A 22,662-nucleotide genomic window follows, 5' to 3' on the forward strand; every position below is an offset into this window, starting at 1 on the left:
TCTGACCCAGTGCAGCTCTTACATTCACACTCAGTACAAGACCAGCTCACGCTCAGCACCATTTCAGTTAGACGCTCTATGGCGCCTGTGTGGACTGACAGGGGTTCCAGGCTGCACAGTTAATTCAGGATTAATGTGAACAGAGAAGATGAAGAGATTCCTGGTCTTATCAGAGGGCATCTTACTTACATTTCTCCTCTAGAGCTGCAGGCATAGAAAGAAAAGCAAACAGCTGTCATTCTGCAGCAACACACCCACCTGGTCAAAGCTGGCTGCTCTGATCATTGGCCAAGGAACACCCTTCACCCCCACCCCACAGCCAGCTGACCAGCAGTTGCTGACAGTGCATGCAGTACATGGCAATACGTTACATGCAACACAAGTTAGAGTTCAACAGAAGAGTGATAGAAATTTTCTTCACTATTTTTTTCCCCCCCACAATTTGATCTGAGGAAGTGGGTCTGGCCCACGAAAGCTCATCATCTAATAAACCATCTTGTTAGTCTTTAAAGTGCTACATAGTCCTGTATTTTGTTTCTTCAACAGAAGAGTTCCTCTTGAGCTAAGAGCTGTTAATCCAACCTGGTTCCAAGTACGGGTGCAAACTCCCGTTCAACTAGTTAACTGGCCAGTGGAAACAGCAGCCCCATACAGGGCTGGCAAATGCAATGCCCCCGTGAAAGGCTGCCGGCTCCCAGTCCACATGGGCTGACAGCCCTGCATTGGGGCTGGTTGGTGTCTGGCAGGGGACTGCTCCCTGGGTACCAGTAACTGGTTAACCATTAACTTGCCTAGTCAAGTCTCCTGACCTGTTTCTCCATTTAGAAAGGTGAACTCAAACACCCCAATCTCTTTGGGCCCCAGGGAGCATCATCATGATTTCCCATTACAAAGGCTGCTCAGAGGTGCTTGTGCAGAACGAAAACTTTAAGGACCTGATTTTTAATCCTGACCTCAGTTGTGTGACGGTGTAAAGGCGGAGAATGCTGAGAACAGGAAATGAAGCCTCAAAGGCAAGAAGGCTCCATCCCATACCTGCCCAGCTGCTTCTGCAGGTCCAGCATGAACTGGTAGCCCTGAGCATAGTAGGTAGTCTGAGATTCTACAAACTCATGGAGACAGCGAAGGTGATTCACCTGAAGGGAGAAGACAGATCATCAGCTGGTTTGTGTGACCGAGTAGGTGCAGCAGCACAGAAGAGCACCTTACACACACCTATTCCCATATAGGGAAGTGACAGCAGAGATGTGCAGGGGCTGCAAGGTGCAGGATGGTATTTAAGATTTGATCAAGTGGGGTTTGTACCAGCGGCTTCTATCCAGATGCTTGGCGACTTTGGGAACAAGTGGGCGGGGTCTCTGACTGGGGCTTGCATCTTCTGCTCTAGCTGACTGCACTGGCTTAGAAGCCCCTCTAGCTCGTCCCCACAGTGGAAGTTGCTCCCTAGGCAATAGGAAGAGCCAGGCTTCTCCCCCTCAGTGAAGTGCACTGATGCCTGCAGAGCTGTAGGCGCCAGGTAGGATTTTGCTATTTCTATAGCACTCAATGTATACGGCTCATTACGTCCCTGCCTTGTGTGCTCTCGATTTGCATGAAGGCCTCAGGGTACCCCATAATGCCATGAGTCTCCTCTTCCTCCTGCTCTGCCTCAGACCACTTGACCCCTAGGAACTCACATGTGTGCTGCTGATCCCCTCCAGCAGGAGGCGTGTCACTTCCGCCTGCCGATCAAACTCCGTCTGGGCGAGCCGGAGCTCGTGTTCTGCCTGCAAGAGAAAGGGAGCACCGTGCATTTTCCTGGGCTGTAGAGTGGAAGGCTGGGGTCCAGCTGCCTCTGTCCCGGAAGAAGCTGGACACCAGCTACCGACAGGGATGGTCACAGAAGTGGGCACTGATCAAACCCCTCCATTTGTGGGCCCCGATGTCAGATGCACAATTCCTGGCAAGCAGAGCCCCCCTGGATTCACAGGGAGCTCTACATGCTCAGAATGCCCAGCCCCACCACTGCCATGAGTCAATAGCTACTCAAAGGCGAGGTCCCAAGCCTACATGTCTCCAGCAGAGTCCACAAAGCCTACTGATAGCCCAGAACCGCTTAGATCAGACATTCCCCAGGAGAACTGCAAACCTGGAGGCCACAAAGACCAATCCATGACAGGAAGGAGGGCAGGTGGTATAACCTCCCCACCCCAGTGAAGTCAGAATTGGCATGCTGTATGGAGCTGGGGGCATCCATAAGGCCAGTCCTTTTCTAGCCCTTCCCCCCCCCCCCAGCCTACTGTCCATAGGAGGAAGGCTCTGCCCGGAACTGAACACTGAAGGGCACCTGGCAGTTCTGCATTCCCATGAGAGTTGGCAGAAGATGCTGCCGAGGAAGGTACTCATGTAGCTCTGCTCTTTTCACCTCCCACCTAAGCCTAGAGAACCAGAGATGGAGGAATTTCCACAGCTCAGCTAGGAGGAGTCATCTTACTTTTGCCTCAGCAGTACTGGGGCAGTTTTAAGAGGTTTCTCCATTGTAACTCAGAACTGAGCAATAGTCATCACTGGAGTTGCTCTCAGCTTGTGTTAGCACAAGACCAGGCTCAGGAACGTCCCCTACAAGTCAATTCTGCAGCAGACGCCCCAGGAGGGAACACCCCACTGGCTAGCACTGCTGCCCATGTGGGAGACTAGCTCATAGAATTGGACTAAGGCTTTACATGTAAAGGCCAAAGCCTTGCCAGGCAGAGTGATTAATATACAAAACCAGAGCTCTAACTGGCTTTGTAGACAGCTTGCTTACAGATCAATGGGTTGTTTGCAATGCAGGAACAATAACCAAATAGGTATTTCCAAAGTAACAATCAGTTCAATTAGAACAGTCCAAGGGTTTGTGTTGAGGCCATGGAAGCGGGAGAGCATACCCTGGTAGGAGGTAAGTGGAGTACCCTAGCAAACAGAGTTCTTCCCATGAGCTTCAGTGCAACACAACCAGTTTCTTCTCAGGGCTTGTATTCATAGGGAAATTGACCAGAATAGCTCTTGCCTGCCACTATTCTGTAAGAGTACGTCTACACAGCAACCTGATTTCCAAATAACTTTGTCTGTGTCTACAAAGCATGCAGTTATTTCAAAATAATGTTGAAATACTGTCAAACTGGAGGACTTCTTACTCTGACTCCCGTAACTCTCATTGTAGGAGTAAGGGAAGTCGGAGGAAGAGTGCTCTATTTTGAAATAAGTGCTGTGTAGATGCTCCCAATTTTGAAATAAGCTACGCAATTGATGTAGCTCAATTTGTGTAGCTTATTTCGAGTTAAGCTGTGTAGATGCACCCTAACAGTCCCTCTTACGCCAGAAAAAAGTGACACCAGAGATACTGCAGAATAGTTATTCTGGTTAGTTTTCCCACTTAGCCAAGCCCATAGTAGCAGATGTTTAAAAAATGATTTTTAATGGCTGAGGAAATACAATTGAGTGCCAGCCTAAGAGGGATCACCTCTGAAAGGAGTCCAGTGCCTACACATGCAAATCAAACTTGGGTTTACAGCTTGGTTTTAAAGCTTGTGACACCTGCTGTTTTGGAGCCAGTGTGGTGCTAGAGCTGCACGTACTCCAACAAAAACCCTCTAAGATTGGCTTAAGAGGGAGCAATGGGATTGAACGGTTTCTTGCATCCTCTGAAAAGAGATTAAGTTGGGGGGGGGGGAGAAGAGAGAAGAGGGGGAAGAAAAAGATTTCAGGGAGGCTCAGCAACAGCGTATTATGCATCTGCAGCGAGACCTTTGGGAAACTGTTGGCTACAGATACAGCTGAGCTGAGTTCTGGCAGACAACCCTGGCTCCATTCCCATTGGGCAGAGCCAGGCATGTCATTGCTATCAGAAGTAAAGCATCATGCCACACAAGCCACATGCTTTGCTCTTGCACATCCTGTGATCGCTGCCAACAACTGGAGGAGTGTAAGGGGGCAGGGAGGAAATCTTTCCCCCCCACATCCAAGATCCAGGAATGTCTTGGCAACACCCTGAACCGGCTCCAGCATTTGCAGGTCCTAGAGATCTGAGGAGCATTAAGATAGTTTCACAATACAGGGAAAGATAGGGGGATAGTAGCTAGTTCATGTTTTGGTGCTAAATAGGGTATGTCCAATGGAAGAGGCCAGTGGCCCTGGTTGGGACCAGGGGTGCCATAAAGGAATAGCACTTCCTCCTGCATAATGCTACCTGTGCATTTCACCCCTACCAGCTCTTAGTCTGCTCTCTGCAGGCCGTGATCATGGCACACTAGGCTCCATGGCAATTTGGGGATCAGGTTAAAGACCCACATGTGCCCGCTGGGTGCCAAGAGATGAAGAATCACCACACCTGCCTAGCACATCAGAAAGCCTGTGCCTGCCCAAGTCTGTTCAGTACCCTACTGTTCCAAGGCCCTAGACAGAAGGTCAATGCCCAAGTCTGTGCAGTCACATCTCAGCAGAATAAATTCACACTATACAAAGGCTGAGTGCTCCAAAGGGGGAAGCGCTGGTTAAGTGTCCTGGCTCGAGGAAGGAAATGAAACATGCATACGTCTTCTGCACAGAATCTCCATCTTCATGGAGCCAGAGCATTTCTCCCCACTTTGCTGCATGACACAGAACAACTCTTAAGGACCATCCCATCCCCTATGCTGTGGGGCAATCCTTCCTCATGGTTACTTCTGTCTAGACTGAAAGCTCCCAGATCAACCCGATTCCTCCAGAACAAGTAGAAGAGCTGGCTCCTAACAGTGCCATGTACATCAGGGGTGGGCAATAATTTTTGCAGGGGTGCCACTTATTGAATTTTGGTATGTGGGCATGGGCCAGCACACCCTCGGAAGTGGCATGGCCTGGGGCTGACGAGTCATCTGGGGCTGGAGGCTTTGAATTTAAAATAAAAAACCCACACACCAGCAAAGGACTCACAGCCCCAGCCGCTGTTGGGGTAGCGCCACAACAGAGCTGCGAGCCATTTAAATAGGCTTCTGCTGCCTGAGCCACTGCCTGAAAATCCGGTGACACAGGATCTAAACAGAAAGCAGCCAGATGCAGCCCCCGGTCCGGATCTAGCCCCCGGGCTGCATCTTGCCCAGCCCTGATCTAGATTAAGGTGGGAGGTTTGTGCCACAGGAAAGGAGGTGAACCTGCCATTACAGTGCACTGGCTCTGCTGCTAGCCCAGCAGCACAGGGAGCTCATAAGACTACTCTGTACTATAGGCAGGGAGATCAATTTTTTCAGATGCTGAGGCCTTACTAGGCAAGGCAAATGGGTAGGTCTTGGAGTCGTGGCAAGATCGCTTCCTTTCCAGTCCTACTAGCATTAGCTAGATAGAAAACTAACTCATTCACCACCTAACCCCAGAGGCATGCACCTACACGGAGCGATCTCTCTGCGTTCAGCCTGGGAAACAGCGGCACCCTGGAGCAAACACCCCCTTCGCCTTTGGAGGACGAGGTCTGCAGTATGCATTTAACTGCCCCCCCCCCCCCCCCATTCCCAGCACTATTTCACCTGGGTACTTACTTTTTCCACCTCGTCGCTCCAGAGCTGGTGGGGCCACAGGGCAACAGGAAAGGAGATCAGTGTTGGAGACTTCAAGAAGCATTCAGCAATAACAGCAATTGGTGGGGACACTCCACAGATGCAGCAGGCTAACTCCAGGAACAATCCAGCCCTTCACCCAGCAGCAGCCTTCTGCTCCGGACAGGACACCTTTCAAGGAGCTCATTTTGTATTACCCCTGTCCCCCCATATCCTCAAACTCAGGAATGTCTACATGTGGCCTTGAGGTTTTTGAATTCATACTCCCAACTTATTCTGGATTAATTTCCAGAGTGGATGCTCTTAGTCCAGAGGATCGCACATGTTAAACCAGACGGCTACGTCTAGACTGGCCCCTTCTCCGGAAGAGGCATGCAAAGCAGGCAAGTCAGAATAGGGAAATCCACGGGGGATTTAAATATCCCCCGCGGGATTTAAATAAACATGGCCGCCACTTTTTCCCGGCTTGGGGAAAAGCTGGAAAAGAGCGTCTAGACTGGCGCGATCCTCCGGAATAAAGCCCTTTTCCGGAGGATCTCTTATTCCTACTTGCAAGGGCTTTATTCCAGAGGATCACGCCAGTCTAGACGCTCTTTTCCAGCTTTTCCCCAAGCCGGAAAAAAGTGGCGGCCATGTTTATTTAAATCCCGCGGGGGATATTTAAATCCCCCGTGGATTTCCCTATTCTGACTTGCCTGCTTTGCATGCCTCTTCCGGAGAGGCCCAGTCTAGACGTAGCCAACCAGTTTAACAGCCGTTCGAGCGACCCCCTGTATCCAAGCCTCAGGGAGACCATCCAAGCCTCAGGGAGACCATCTGAGAGGAATCCTTAGCTGTCTGTTAGACTCCCTAGTCAGACCCGCCATCGCACTATCGTGCAAGTATGAAATACTCCTGGTCAGAACAGGATGTGAGAGCTGGGATGGGCAGATGAAGGGAGGGGTAGGCTGTAGCTCCCTGAACAGTGAGGGCAGAGTAGCCCAGCAAAGCAGGGACCTGCACTCCTCTAGCTAGGGGGAAGCAGGAGTTGAAGGACAGTTTCTTCCAGAATGCTGGTGGGGGAATGGAGTAAAGCGGAGCTAGATCTGCAGGGCTAGAGAGAGCAGGTCACCATAGCCTGAGGGGGCCAAGTGAGCAGCTAGGATGGTTTATAGAAGTCCCTCACCCACTGTGCTACAGCTCAGTAACAGGAAAAGCCACATGGAATCCAGGCTAGTCTGGGGCTCTGGCTAGTTCAAAGCAGCCCGGGAGGAGGTGGGGGAGAAAGAGACCAAGCCCTGCCAGAGGTAGACAACCCAGCTCCCTGCCAGTGGCTCCCCTTCCCAGGCCTGCTAGAGCTTGCAGGCAGGGACAACAGGCTTTCTCCAGAGAGCTTTGCCTCTGTCTGAGGAAGAGACTTGCCTGCTCCTAGCACCAGTCTCCATCTCCCATCATCCCTACTAACTGAGGGGCAGGGCGGCACAGTCAGCTGCTCCCTGGGATCTGGCTTGGGAGGTATGAAACAAACACCACAAAACAAATACAGCAACGGAGGGGGGGGGGTGGGGGGGGGGGGGGGGGAAGAGGAGAGAACAAGCAAGAAAACATTGATCCAGCAAGAAGGTCCTTGCCTCATCTTTCCCATGGTGAGGACTTCCCCTCCAGCACTGCTACACACAATTACTAATGGGGAGAGGGAAAGAGGAGCAAGCTGGGAGAAGGGCTTAGTGGCCTGGAAGCCAGAGACCTGAGCGCCAGCCAGATAAAGTCAGAGACTGAACTGAGACCTAGTTCTGAGGACTCCCTACCTAGGAGAGGGTGCCTGGGCTGAGGAAGGGAAGATCAGTGTGTAAATATTTTTTAAAAAATGGAACCTCAGGATGTGAATGTTGGAGCAGGTGGAGAGCTGCTCCAGCCCCACTGGTTAACCTTAACCGGTAAGCCTCACCTATTGAGAAGGAGGCTTACTGGTTAACCCTTCACAACCAGAGTCACCATTTAGAACTTCCTGGTCAGAAGTCTCAAGTCCTCCTGATGCAGGAGTGCACGTCCTTTTACAAAAAGGGCTCATGGCATCTCCATCAGAGGGCCTATGATGGAAGTAGCAGGTTTGGATCTATCCAGTAGAAGGCAGTGGTACACACGTACTACCCCTCACCTCAATGGCCCAAGCTAAAGGACAGAGCTGTTTGTGGACAAAGTGACACCAAACATTTGACTACACCATGAGGCTACAGCACTAGTCTCTGCACATGAAAGTTCATCCATTGCTTTAAACATTGTGTGCTCTTTCCCTTCTAGCCATGTAGTTAGCACACTAGGCACCAGAGTTCAGCTTTAATCCAGCTTTGTACTGCCTAAACCAGCCCTAGATTGTTTCCCCCCGCTGTCCAGGACTACACTTGAAGCACTTCCTACTGGTTTAGTATGGTCTTTGTAATCTCTGTATGCTCAGCTACTAAGAGCTGGGCCCAGAGACCTCAACATCCATACTTGGGGTGGGGAGAAAACATGCTCAGTTCCAATGTAAGCCTTGAAAACCTACAGATATCCACTTTATCTGTGGATAAGGATGCGGATATGCACGACTGACTTTTGCGGATATGAATGAGGATGCAAATTTTATATCTGCAGGGCTCTAGCCATATGCTCCCATCCCAACCCTAGTAGGCAGTGAGGCAGGGCAGGAGTCCATGCAGGCAAGTGCTCTTTAAAAGGCTTCTATCAAAAGGCGGTAGCTGGCAATCCCACTCTAACACACTCCCAGCAGTACAGGGCCTATGATATTTGTTAGGCTGGGGAAGCACATTTGCTCATCTTCTATCCTGGGATGTTTCCATAAGCACCAGCTCTCCCTTCCCACTAGGTAGTGAAAGCTTCAGCTCTAAGCCTTGTGGAAGTGTAGTTATAAGCCAGCATTCACAGGTTAATATTCTCATTCTTCAGTGAGATCTGTCCAGCTAGATACAGCTACTTGCTCAGCAGTGGCAGTGACAGGCCTACTAAGGACAGCATGAATCAAAGATGACCATCCCCCATACACTCTAAAGTGTACCACTGCCCTTTACTGATCGAATTGGTGCCATTTGCTCAAGGTTTTTGGGAGCCCAGCTGCTTGTGTTTGAAGTTACCTAGTTAGGCCCCTGCACTTTTCTGGAGCATGAAAATTCCATGGAGGTGTGTGGCTGGTCAGCCACGTGCTGTAGGCAATTGTGCATTTCAAAATGCTTCAGCAAGGCACCAGATCCCCAGTGCCACCAAAGGCAGCAAGTGACACAGGGCCAAGAGAGAATGCAGTGCTACCTTACCTCCTCCCCCCCCTCTCGCTCTAAGGGACACAGCCCAGCTGTTTCAGTAGGGAACTCCAGCTCCAAGCCAGGCTGAGAACAAGGGCCCCTTCTTAGGGTTATGCAATAGGTTTTCCTTAGCGCCTGTCCTAGGAGTGGAGAGCTTGGCAAGCTATGCCAAACCAGCATCCTACAGGAAAGGACACCAGATCCACCTGAGAGTGCGGGTTACCCTGCACTCTGACAGAGCCATGGGGGAGCAGAAGGGAGAAGGGGTGCTCCTCTGCTCCTACATGTCAGCTCAGGACTATAGCTGAGAAACGAGGGCTGGGGTGGCCTAAGGGAGAGGCACATCCTTTCCCTAGCTGTGATGAGCTCCTCCAGGACCATCGCACTCCTCTTCTCACAAACAGAGCTGGACTTTGGCTGTCTGAGGCCAGCTCTGTCCAAGTTGTATCTGGCTTGCCCAGCTGTCCACTGTTTAGAGTCATGAGAAGCTGGGAACCTACTAACCCATTTGCTCACACAAAAAAACAAGCCTGTTATCTGGGAGACAATAATCCCGCCCCCCCCCCCCCCCCCCCCGCGACCACCACCAGAAAGGAGGGAGAAAAACAACAAAAGCAGAATTAGCAGCTACAACCACAGGAGTGAAAGGGTTAACATTGTCAAACAGCAGAGGCACATGGGAGTTTGGCCTAGAAGAGAAGCAGGGCAACAGCGTGAAGGGTTCCTCCCACACTGGGATGCCAGGCCCTTTGGGATGGATGCTGGATTCAAAGCTAGCGGGAGAAACCTCCACAGTTACTAAGGTCTGTCTGCAATGGCAAGGGAAGCTCATTTAACATCTCTCCAGCTCGCCATAGTGGACTAAGCCTTCCTAGAGCTACCACCCAGATCTCTGCTCAGCGCAGGCAGGGGCCATGGTGGCACTTCCTCTCCCTCCACCTGCCAACTGAGGCTGCTAGTTGCAGAAGAAAATGCTACCAGCCCTTGTGAATGTGCAGAAAGCAGGCAGAGCCCTACTCCTCCTCACCAGTGAGTTGGCTGACAAGGCCCATCTGCAATTCTACTATTAAAAGGGCACATCCTGTGTAAGAGTTTGGCTTAGCTGTAAACTCTGTATTATGTCAAATCCAATCAAGCCTCCTATTATTTCAATTCTCAGTGCACTCTGGGACAGCAGTTCCCAACCCCCAGTCTGCAGACCAGTGCCATTGTGTGGCAGCTGACCAAGCTAAAGCTAGCTGCTGTACAGCTGCTTTCGGGGCTGGGGCATATATTTTGGTGGACAGGTAACTATTTGCATAGTCATTTTAGGGATGTTAAATATCAGTCAACTGAATAGTCAATTAACCTCATGAATTCTTAACAGTTAGCTGACTATTCCATAGTCCTAGGGGGTGGGGCCGGCAGCCAGTGCCCTCTGGCCCCACTCCCAGGGAGCCCCTTGCCATCCCACACTGATGCGTCGCTATCAGAGGCAGCAGTGTGAGGTGCCATGTGGGAGCTAGTCTGAGGGGAGCCAGTTTAAAAAATGGCTCCCCTCATGGACCAGCTGCCGGTCACCTTACGCTGCTGCCTCTGTATCAGACGCAGCAGCATGGGATGGCAGCAGCCACAGTTGGGAGGGAGGGGGTGGGGGGTTGGGGTTTGAGCTCCAGAACGGAGCCGGGCTACCTGCCGGGCTCCTAATACACTTTAGATGCAGAGCTGCAGCGGGGGTAGGTCCCAGACAGTGCAAGTCTGGACTGCTGGCGAGCCTGCTTAAAAAAAGTTACTGGCAAGGAGGAAATGCGTGTAGTCTACAGCATTAACCAATAAGCTTTTACTTATTGGTTAAACACTATTACATCCCTAATTAATTTATGCAAATAATGTTACCAGTCCACCAAAAGTGTGTGAACTGGTTTAGTGGTCTGTGGTAAAAAAAGTGGTTGGGAACCACTGCTCTAGAAGACCAACTCTTACTACAAAGGGCTTGAGCTGCCCCTCAGAGCTAACTGCAGGGCTGAGCAAGCTGTGGATTAGCAGAGGGGATACACCAGACAGGAGTCTGACCTGGGCTGAGAGGTGGGAAGAATTCTATGGGCCACGGTAGGATTAAGCACTGCGAGCCCATTGTGCAGTTAAGTCTTCTAGTCTGTGGCTATGAGACATGGAATGCCATAAGACACTGAAGTCACAAGCTAGCCAGAGTCTTGGCTTCAAGCACACGCCAGTGTTTTGGTCTGATCAGAGATGCCCAATGCTAGTAAGGAACAAGTCCTGTTTTCCCTTTCCACTCCAGTACTCCCAATCCTTCTAGTGCCATTAAAGGTCTCTCCCCTGAACCAGGGGAGCCAGAGCTGATGATTGACTGGAGGAGAAAGGAGAGGTCTGCAGCAATTGCTTTCTCAGTCTCCTACAGACCAGGTTTCTAATGAGTTACTGAGTAACTGGCCTATTGGTAGCAGTTGCACCAGCATCATAATCCAAAAGGGCCGGGACAGATTCCCTCTGGAACCAACACTGATGTTTCAGCCCAGGCACTTTGCTCCAGCACATTAAAAATGCTGAATCACCCTCATGCGGCTGCGGGTTGCTTGCGTATTGGGCTTCCCAATTTGGTGCCAACACAAGTGATCTCCCAGCCTCCCATTCCCAGGCCACTAGCCCTGACAGGTGCATCAGTGTTGTTTCGCCAGTGGTTCAGAACACGAGAGTCACTACGTTTTCAACATTTTAACAGGAGACTGGATATCGTGCAATGGGAAGCCTTGAGCCAAGCGCTGGACATGGATGGCTCAGCCACGCTTGATGCAACATGCTCGCGGGGCAGTGGGCAGCTCAGCCACCCCCACCCCAATTCAACTTTATCTTGCCACAAGTCTCCCACCTGGCAGGGACTCCGAATCAAGGGGACAGTTGTGAGGCCATTTCCTCAACACCTCTAACAAAGAGGGGCCTTGTACTGCTGGCCTGCCATCACTCATGCCATAGGTAGCAAACAAGTCTGAGGAGTGGGATTGGAGGTTTGTCCCTTGACCAATTTAACAAGAAGTCTCCTGAACATCAATCCCCTGGAGGAAGGTTTTGCTCTGGTCAGGGAGCCACATGCATGGTACTCCACCTGGGCAGTAACCCTGCATTGGCCCCACGGAGCTCAGAGGATTTTATTCCTCCCTCTTCCCAGGCCCTGTGGGAGCAGACAGAACACTGGCAGAGGATTCCCAGTTTGGGTTGGGAAAGAACAGAGGGTCAGTAAACACTCAGCTGCCACTCACGGACACTCTACCCATAGCTCTATGCCTTAACAGGCAAGGTTTAGCCACAGCACAGCTCAACTCCCACCACTCAGGGCAACAGTCTGGTAGAAAAGGAGGAATCCTGGGCAGCCCATTTCACATTAAAATGTTGAAAACAGCGTAATGCTGGGTCCGAGCTGAAACTGGGTTGGGAGAAACAGGTTAGAATGCAGATGTCTAGCAGATGAGGTGATCTTACCGCTGATGCGCTGGCGGAGAGAATGAAATTACGAGGTCTAGTCTCCTGAAAGTCAGGCACAGCCTAGGGAGGGGGGGAATAGAGTTTCATGTACAAGTCACGCAGAAGAGTCAATGGAAAAATCAATACTCCCAATGAATGGTGGAAGGGCTAAAACTGTTCTAGGAGCTGGACATGGATGAGGTCTCCTAGAGTGCTGGGGGGTGTGAGGTAGCTGCCAGCTGTGGGTGTGTTCTTTGGAGATCATGAGAACTTCCAGCTAAGTCGAGGGCCTTTCCTACACTGGGCTCATCTGTCACCTAGGGGAGCAGATCCGTATCATTTACACCAAGTCAAACCAGCATCAGAGTGGAGTATTCGGAAGCGGTTTGAGCCTAGCCCGTGTGTTCTTGCTCTGGCTGATTAATGTGGATGGATTTGTAATGGTTTTAAGCTAGACCCAAAGTGAAGACTCAGAACACACTTCCAAGTCCTGTGCAGACAGGTCCATAGCATCTCTTGCACATTCACATTTCTCCTCCTCTGCAACCTGTGGATCCTCACAGGATAAAGAATGAATATGCAGCTGGAATAGCCACAGGATGGGGGACACAAGGGAATCCCTAACTGGGTGAAGTGTGCTCTAGCATCCAACATTGTGTTCATGAGGAAGTGCACTTTCTCTACCCAAGCTGCCATTAGCATGTGCCAATGGGGCTTCATCTACCAGTTCCATTCTCTCCAGTGTCAGTTTCTGCCAGAGGCAAAGCCTCTCCCCCCATTGTTCTCCAGTCTGGTGCCGGCATCTGGAGACCCCTTGCTTTTAGTGCAAGGAAGGAGATGCAAGTCTTCCCCCACACGCTGCATCCAAACCTCAGAAGAGTCCCCCCCCCTTCCACATGCAGAGGAGCAGATCTGGCCCATCGCCTTGCTGGCCAAGACTCCATTCAGTAGCATGTGCAGACTCTACTTCACAGAAGTGGGGGGAGGGGAAGAGGAAAGCAATCAAGCCATTTTGGCCATTGTTGAATCCTGCTATTGAGGCAGGTAGGACAGGAAGGTTAAAGCTGCAGATTCTTCCCTTATGGGAACATGGACCATGGCATGGGGAAGATCCCTCACGATGGGGGCGATGCAAGATCCAGCCTTTCCTCTGCCCTAGAGGCCACGTCCTCATTTGCCACTTCAGCATCGTGCAGCAGCATTAGCCAGGTTGCAATCAAGACTATGCTATGGCCTTCAGTTTAACAAGGGCAGTTGGCCTTCAGTTTAACAAGGGCAGTTGGCTGTAAGGGACTGGGTTGGTTGTCAGATACGCCAGTGCAAGCCCCTCCATTTGATTTGCACAAGTAACAGATCAGAATATGGCCCAGCAAGTTCTAATCATATGCAGCGAGCTGGTGAGAGTCACATGATCCAGCATTTCTAACCTCACGCAGATCTCTATAATCCTCTCATCCAACTCCATCCCACCCTGCTCAGCTTTTTACAGCACACTCCGCTCTTAAACAACTGGCTGCAAATAGCAGCATTGCTGAGCAGATGCACGGCTGCCATACACAAGAGGATGTAGCCAGCCTCATCAATAAGGGAGTTTCCCTCCTGGATTTATGGGGGCGAGAGGCGAATAACCTAAGCTAAAAAGGAAAATACCAAACCCAAGAAGAAATGCAGTAGCTGATAAGGGATTCCTGTGTAGGGCACAGCTGATCAAGTCCACACTCCCACTGGCCAGATGTGTCAAGTAAGAGGAGCTCTCCAGAAGAGCAAGATCTTTATGCCTCAGTTTTCTGGGAAAAGTAGCTATGCTGAAAAGGTCCCTCCTTGGTTTCCAGTATGGCTTCCTTGAATTGGTCTTCTGTGCAGCACATGATATGGAGAAGGCAAGCAGCTATCACACCCCTGCACACTGGCAGGTTTCATTTGCAAGCAGTGGTCAAAAGGGAACATAAGACTCAAGGAATACACCCACCTTCCCTCCCTCCCGTACTGGGAATAGACGAGTGCCCTGGAGCTTAAGGAGGGACAAAACACCACTGCAGACCAAATTCAATCCCTGCCCATCATTGTCTATCTTCTCTCCTCCCCCCCCCCCCACTTGTTCTCCAACCCCACCCCTTTTCCCACACTGAGCCACAGGGAAGAATCCAGTCGTGTGTGCATATGGGACCCAACCTCCTTTGAGCACTGCTTGCAAGAGGTATTCATGGAAACTGATTGCATGCTCCTGGAACAGGGCTGCAAGCAACCAGGAGATTTCCAGGGTTTTTTGGGCACCCTTGTGTCAGGCAGCCACTAGCTCAGACTGCATTTGGAATATGCTCCAGGGTTGCTGCGGGAGGCAGTTGAGTTTTTTGAAAGGGGGAGGGACAATGAGGGGTGTTTAGAAAGTCACAGCACTAGTAACACAGTTAATACTCACATCTCCCTCATACTGAGCAAATTACAGAAAAAACAAGACAAAACAAAAAAGGTTAGTGAACAAAAACACCATCCATGTCAAAGACAAAGCAAGAGCCCCACAGAGGTTAGAGGGGACACAAACGAACCCAGGGGACAGAACTGCAACTCACTGATTTGGAGATACCAACCTCAGCAGCACCATGAGAAACAAAAGCCAAGGGGAACAGGAGTGGAAGTGCGCAAAAGCAGCACTATATTGGAGGAAGACATGACCACAACCTTGGGGGAAGAGATGTCACTAATGCCAGGGGTTGTTTCCTACAGCAGACTTCAGGTTAGGGAAGTAAAATCCCATTTAAATTAGTTAACCAGTTAAACATTTAACCAGCTAACTAATTAAATGGGAGGGTGGGCAGGTAGGTGCTGCTCCAGCTGGGCTGGCCAGAATACTCTGCAGCACAGAACCCTCTCCCCATCCCCCAGCTCTGCTGAGGCCAGGTAACCAGTATCCAAAAGACCAGGCTTGATAAGATTTTTATCTATGCTGGTATCCAAGGTGACCACCTGAGTCAAGACTGCTCATTTACGTCACGACATTAGCGTTGTTCCCAGGAAGCAGGGCAGTGCATGGGCACCTGCATTTCAGGACTGTTGAGGATATTTGGGAAAAGACTTAATACCCCGCAACAAGGCTTGTGATCTGCTGTAGCACAGTTCATGGTTGCGGTTGCACTCAGTCTGATGCCTAGCCAGAGGTAACCCTTCCAGAGCTTGGATTACACACTGTAGAGCACTGGGCAAAGCCTTTAAGGGCACTAGGCTACTGAGTCACTGCCCAGAGTTGCACTGCCTAAGCAACTGAAGAGGGAAAGGAAGGCAGATCTAAGAATACTGCTCTAAGAGCAAGGCAGAAAAAGAGAAGGGGTTAGCATACACTGACTGCAGTAATCAAGTACCATTTCCAGAAAAGCAAGGGGCACCATGAGCTGGATGGGCTGGGGGCAGAAGTAGCAGATTTTCCAGATTTGGACCCAGCCAATATTCATCATTTACCTCCTTGAAACAAAGAGCATGTCTCCCCACCTCACAACCTGAGCATCTACCCATGGGGAAACTGGTGTTCTTGAAAGGTGAGCATCTGGGGGAGAACAAGAGTCACCTGAAGTGGGGAAATGGAGGGCATGTTTTCATGCCACCACAGCTGTTCCCTGTTGGGTGGCAGTACTATAGTCTCAGTGACTGGACAGTCTGCTCAGCCAGGGGAACTGGCTTGTGTATGAACACAGTGTCAAGACTCCAGGGTGCAAAAGCCACCTCACAGAGGGGACAGAGCAAGTGTTCACAGATGTTAGCACTGGGATCGATTGACTGAAGGTATTTGATGTTCGCATTACTACCCGCACTCCTCAGAGGATGCCACACAACAGGAACCAATGCTGGAAAGAGGGAAGAAGAATCTCTGGGACATGTAGAGAACCAAAGCCTAGCCACACGGACAGCTGGTGGATGGCCAAGGCCAGGACACCTGGTATTTTGCATCAGGGGGGAGCCAAACTGGGTGACAAGGATTCAGCTTGTTCTGATGGTGGCCATTAGTTCACTGGCTAAAGCTTGAAGCCTCATTGCAAGACCTAAGGCTTGACACAGCTTGTGTGACATGGACATGAGTCCATGTTTACTTTGGCTCTACTGCAAACCTATTGAACAGGATATTCGGAGGAACCCACTTACACAGCTGCATCTGCACTAGCTTTTCCTTCCTATTTCCCCCCCAACAATGCACTGCTAACACAGCCCAAGCAGTAAAGGGAGCATTGTGGTAGCCAGCCCCTGGGAGTTAGCACCATCATGTGACCCAGGGACAGGCACAGACATCTGGTCAGAAAAAAAACGTAGAGATTCTCTTCAATTGCGTCCCAAGTCCTGTTGTCTCAGTTCTAGAGGCAGAACAAGGTTCCCTGCACTCCAGGACTGGATCTGGAGTTTGAGTGGCACTTGTCAGGCCCTGCCCTTTCTGTTTCAGGCTGTAACCAGAGATTCTTGAACTAAGAAACTACCAGCTAATAGAGCAGCCAGCTTGTTTTTTGCAGTTAGCCTGGCCATGCCAAGAGACAGACTGTCAGTCGTCTCATCAGCGAGCTAAGTAGACATGACTTGGGCAGCCAAGGGAGCAGCTATCAAGAGGCTCCAATACTTGTTTCTCTGACCTTGGCAGCATGCTTTGCAGGCTCCTTAATGGCAGAGCCCAGGGCAGGCTAGATCTTGCAGTGCAACACAGCTCTGTTTTGAGCCCTCGTTTGGGATTCCAAGACACCTGTGGGCTCCCAGTAAGATTTACAATTAGCCCCTGCTTCCCCAATCCTCACTTGATTTGCTAGGGGAGAAGCCCACCATTCCACCTGAGTCCCTATATTCTGGCTGGAGTTTTACAAGTTTTACGACTGGACACTCTTGCTGTGTAGTGGCACAAGCTTCACCAAGCTCAGACAGACGCTGTCACTCAGAACAGCTGGTAACCTGTCCCTGCCAATCACAAGACAGGGTTTCAAGGAGCAGTTAGACTCAGACCTCCAAGAACTCCCCAGCCAGGCCGTGCCCGTAAACAGGCACGCCCCTCCTGTGGGCAACCAATGCTCAGCAGCCTCACACTAGGCCAAGTTGTTCCCTGGCCCCACTCGTGGAGAGATCACCCACACCCCTATCAGATGCAGCACCGACAGCAACGCAGGCAATACAGACAACTCCGGGTCACAGAGCACTTGGCATTCCCCCTCACATGCATACGTGTTCCAAGCGCTGATGCGCAGAAAGCAATTATGGGAGACATTACCGATGCTTTTGCCTCAGCAGCCTTGGCTTTCTTCAGCCTGGCCTTACAAGCATCCAGATCCAGACGGCGGTTCTCCAGGATCCTCCTTTCTTTCTAGAAAAAGGGGACAAATAAGGAACAAGGTGCTTAAAAATGGTCTCTCAAAAGGCCGGAGAGAAGCCACCTAGGAATCAAGCTGTTTTGTTTGGCAGTGAGGGGTGATGGGGCAGGAGTAACAGATATCCAGCTCCTGACAACGGTGCCAGCATAAGGATAAAGGATCAGCCTTCTCTAGAGGCTAAAGAGGAGCTTCTGGTCTGGCTGGCATTGCCAACAGGGCTATAAGGACAATAAATTAACCTTTATCCCAAGAGGAAGACAAAGCCCCAATTCCTCCATCCCCATGCAGATGAGGGAGGCTAGTGGGAGAACTGGGATTATAACTTCAAGTATGTAGCTTTTATTTCCCTGCCCTAACAGGCTTGTTAGAAGTTTTGACAGGCTGGGGGAGTCCTCTGGCCTTGTTTTTACCCCTCCCCCCAGTTTCTGGAATAGGAAGAATGTAAAGACACTGGTGGATGAACACTGGTCTTCTCCCCTCTCCCCCCCGAATCTGGGATAAATTCATTTGTCAGCTGCCCGCCCCACACCTCCTTACTCACAGTAATGGTTCAGCTCCCCGCCCCACACCTCCTTACTCACAGTAATGGTTCGCCAGTCCCCTTCCAGGAAGTTGCGCAGAGGAGTCAGGAAGCTGACAGAAGCAGAGTGCATGAAATCACGTTCAGCTCCCCCCAGGCGCTTCTGCGTCTCTCCAACTTTGAGTAGGGTTTTGCCTGCAAGTTACCAGAGCCCAGATGAGAGAGGCATAAGATCCAGCAGGCATTGTGTTAACACTATTAGCCTTATCATCACAGCCCAGCACATCTAGGTTAGGATGCTCTCACACAATCCATTGTTTGGGTGGGGCACATTGTGGATTCTAGACCAGGTGGTTATGGCTCGCTGCTTGCTGGCGGCCAAGCCAATTGTAGCCAAGACGGGAAGGGGAAGGGGGGGAGAGAAGAGAAAGGACATTCAGTCAGCACTATGCTAACAGCCTACCCTTTGTTTGAAGCCTCTCTTCTCAACGGCTCTCTGCAGTTTTGATGTTATCTGCCAGCTGGTGCATTTATTCCACTGCAGTCTTCAGTATCAGGCCTGCCCAGGACTAAGTGATGCAGCCCACACTCTCATAAGGGAGTTATGGGACAGGGATTATTACAGCCCCAGGCATATTTCATGGATGTGCAAAACAGAGCATCAAATTACCAGAGACCAGAGCAGATAAAAGGTGATTGAGGGTCTGATCAGGGCAATGCCGGCTGGCTACAGGCACAATTACAGTCGTTCTGGCTGCAACAGGACCTGCTATGAGCAAGCTATTGATTTAGAGGGCGGTAAACCCAGAGCCTGCTGCCCGGGCTGTGACTGAGCTGAAAGTAAGAGGGAAAGTCAGTGTTTGATTTCAGAGTCCGCTACTTGAGCAGCAATTGGGTCCCTCCAGCAGGCTTAGGGTGCTCTGCTGGATTTTAGAGGCAGAAAGACATTAACCTATGAGAATTCTGGCTGAGGCTACAGGGTAGACATTTGTATGTAAGCCCCGGTTAATCAGTTAACTGGCTGAATGGCATATTTAACTGATTAAATGGTGGCAGGCAGGGTCAAATTCCACTGGTTTCCTTCCATAGTTTTTTCCATTGGTATTGAAGTGACATACATAATGAGCAAGGGCACATGCAGTGAATCCTAGGGCTGGAAGAGAGGTGCATGCAGATTGCACACAACATTGTCTGCAAGAGCTGCATGCTCCCACTGCATCCAGTCAAAACGCTGCAGTTCAGTCAGCACACCCCACAAATTCAGGGTACACAAGCGCAGCGAGCAAAACTGCCCTATCCTGGGAGACCAGCTTGGTTATGACAATCTTGTGGCCCACAGAGATGGAGGGCCACTCACTAGCCCAGATTGCCCATTGCTGGTCTAAACTAGGGATGTGAATGGTTAATCAGTAAGCACCATCCTTACTGGTTACAGTTAACAGGTGTGGGCTGCAGCAGCCCCCTTCCCGCCATGGGGGCAGAAGGCTGCTCCAGCTCAGCAGGGCCTGCCACAGACAGGGGTGCTCCAGCCCACTCCCCCATTTAACCAGTTAACTGGATAACTAGGATTTTACATCCCTCGTCTAACCCCCGCACATTACTCAGAGCACAGATTGGAAAGTGTAGACATGGGGGCGTAGGTTGGAGGGAAAGAGCGGATAACATTTGAGCCATCAGAACAGACTGCCAGTAGGATTCTCAGCAGCTATAAATGCCATCCTTAAAGAGGTCTTCAGACACCACCTGCAATTTGCTGCTCCCAGGAGCCACCACTCATTTCCAGCATATGCAGAGCTCTGCTCCAGTGAGGAGACCAGATTTACTTAGGTACTTTGCTCCCAGCCTTAAACCTTAGGGAGGGGAACTTGTGCCATCAATGTGTTTGCCCCATCTGTTAATCGGCTCCCAAGCCCCTGAGCAACAAGGGCGCAATGAAGGACTTGGTGGAGGAGGGGGTGCAAAGAAGTACAAAAGCTGAAGGAAAAAGGGATAGCTCAGGGGAAGTAAGGAGAATTGAGACATGGCTTGAACCAGTTATTGTATGGAGAAGTCCAGGAGACTGGTAATGGCCCATTTGTATTGGGCTGGAGATCATGTTAGTATACCAAGAACAGGGGAAGCAACCCACCCCTAAGTCATAGTACCAAGACTAGGGAAGAGAATGGAGCAAACAGACTCACTGGCACGGCAATGCTGCTGGAACATGTGGAGTTACAAGGTACTCCCTCTAACACCAATTTCTAGAAACAATGACTTTTCCTGAGCCTTCTGCCACTGATTCATTAGGGCTGCTAGAGCAGTGGTGGGCAGCCTGTGCTTCATGGGCTGCATGTGACCTACTGGGGTTTCACCTGCAGCTCATGGAACCCATCTGCCCCCTTCTCCCACACCTCTCATGCACCAGGGCACTGAAGCCCTTCACTTACTGCTCCTCTCCAACCTTCCCAGCACTTTGAGCATCATGCATCTGCTGATTTACACTCTGTCCCTGCTTCTCCCCCTCCCAGAGCTTGAATGCTGTGAATCGGTGGTTTGCATCTATTCAAGCTCTGGGAAGGAGGGAGCGGGGAAGTGCCAGGAGTCACTGGATTCGTGGTGCTCTGAAAGTGCAGGAGGGCAGGGCTCCAATGCCCTAGAGTGTGAGACATGTAGGTAGGAGGGGGCAGGAGGAGTGTGGGGGCTGCATGCAGTCCGAGTTGGAGAGCCATTCACCGTGGCTGCTAAAGGTACTAGCAGCTGATCTTGCCTTTACCACTGCTGTGACACCAAGGATATAGAAACTTGAACCCAATTGTGTTTAGGTGGAGGAGACACTAAAGCAAAGCTTCCCAAAAGCCACTGTGGAGAAGAGCTTCTCCCTCCCTATCTAGAAATAAAAGCAGCTTAGCACAACTGTACCACCACCTGAAGGTGCCATAAACCCAGTTTATCCACAGTGCACCACATGTTCCATTTAATAGACCTCCATGTGGAAAAATTTGGGATGCTGTCTTAAGGATCCTATCACGGTGTCACATTCCATTTCAGTTCCAACTTACACAAGTGTAGTCAATGGTATACATTTACAGCTTTCCCTAGAAGCCTGCCACTGGTAACTGGCATTGGAGACCAGAAGGCATCAGGTCTCAGATGAAATCTTTGGGCTGGGTGACAAGAGAAAGGTTCCAGAAACTCCAGGGGATTTGTGGAGACTGAACCAAACACACAAGATGTTGCCCGTTTGCCAATGCCAAGTGACTCACCATATGGCGTCCCTGGCCCAAAGTCATTGGCTGCCTCCATCATGTACTGGGCCAACAACTCCCCATTGGTGACACGAGATGGCACCTTCCGGTCTAGTTTTTCATAGAGGAATTCTTCTACTCTGGCACCTGGAATAAGAATGCTTCAGACAGTTACAGACAAGCAGGGAAAGCAGAGGGAGCTGCTCTGCTTGCATAGCCCTCATGTGACAGTAGCCAATGTAGGAGGTCATCAGGATTGAGATGGAGGCATCAGAACAGGGAGAAAGTTCAGTATTCAGAATCCACCGGGAAGGTCAAGGCTACTGAATGCCAGCCAGAAACAGGCCCTTTCCTGGGGATGGTGGCTCTCTCTTTGTAACACCATCAGATATTCCCCTGTGGATCTGATTCAACAGAGATCGGCCTCGGGGAATTTCTATTAACTCCATTACTGCTGTACCACAGAGCACCAGCACTGTAAACGCTTGCCACGGAATTGGTGCTTACTTGGGTTTGGCTGCAGCAAGACCTCAGTCTGATGCAAGATCTTCTCAGTCCAGTTCTTGGTAGTGTCCGCCCTGGCCAGAAGGTTTTCAAAGTGTGCATCTAGTTCAGTCTTCTCAGCCTGGCCCAGCTTCTCCTCTGTGAACTACAGGAGCAGAGGGGAGGGTGTAGGATACTCATTAGAAGCCCTGCTCCAGGTTACAAAGCTATTTGAAGAGATTGTGAAACCTGCCATGTCTAGCCAGTTGGCCATTCCCCTCAAAGGAATGTTCCGTGAACAAGTCCATTAGAATCCTCTTTAATTACAATTCTGATGCTTTTGTCTGTACAGCTCCATGAACCTTACAGGTGAGGGCAAGTATTGTGTATCTTCAGCATGGATAGGCAGCAAGGTATCATGCCCACTGCTGAGTGACTGGCAGAAAAGCTAAAATAGAACCTGGTCTGACTAGCACTCAGGGCTAGCCTACCTCTCAGTTTAGGGAGTTATTAAAATCCAAGTTAACTGGAGAGGGATCTAATCAGACTGACAGTTAATATTTCAAATGCTAGACTGTCAGATATTGCATTCCTTTACACAGAATTAATGCAAATTTAGGGCCCACTTCTGCAACATGCAGGCTTCTCCAACCCCCTTTGACAATACAGAGCACCGGGAAGAATTAAGCACTTTGTTTTCAGCCTGGAGAGAAAGTTGAGTCAGCCCCCGAGTTTACCACCAACATTCCCAGAGGAGGGAACATTGTTATGAGGTTCTACTCAAAGAATGGCTGTTTAACCTCTACTATTATGACCAGGGAACTC

The 22,662-nt window shown here is 50.5% G+C and overlaps 1 protein-coding gene across 6 annotated transcripts in view; it reads right to left on the reverse strand.

Annotated features, from left to right (window-relative positions):
- Positions 1–22,662, reverse strand: part of SH3GLB2 (SH3 domain containing GRB2 like, endophilin B2) — a 43,734-nt gene that overhangs the window by 5,490 nt on the left and 15,582 nt on the right. For 2 of the 6 annotated variants that reach the window (XM_006119057.4, XM_075905215.1), the window contains exons 2-9: positions 21,862–22,003; positions 21,373–21,501; positions 18,192–18,325; positions 17,511–17,603; positions 12,299–12,361; positions 5,529–5,597; positions 1,677–1,766; positions 1,036–1,136 (exon numbers count right to left, since the gene is read on the reverse strand). In XM_006119057.4, the coding sequence (XP_006119119.3) occupies positions 1,036–1,136; positions 1,677–1,766; positions 5,529–5,597; positions 12,299–12,361; positions 17,511–17,603; positions 18,192–18,325; positions 21,373–21,501; positions 21,862–22,003 (821 nt within the window). The remainder of the gene's footprint in view (positions 1–1,035; positions 1,137–1,676; positions 1,767–5,528; positions 5,598–12,298; positions 12,362–17,510; positions 17,604–18,191; positions 18,326–21,372; positions 21,502–21,861; positions 22,004–22,662) is intronic. The other 4 variants (XM_006119059.4, XM_006119061.4, XM_075905214.1 and 1 more) reach the window with 4 other exon arrangements.

This window comes from Pelodiscus sinensis, chromosome 22, assembly GCF_049634645.1.
Source record: "Pelodiscus sinensis isolate JC-2024 chromosome 22, ASM4963464v1, whole genome shotgun sequence".
Taxonomy (NCBI): Eukaryota; Metazoa; Chordata; order Testudines; family Trionychidae; genus Pelodiscus; species Pelodiscus sinensis.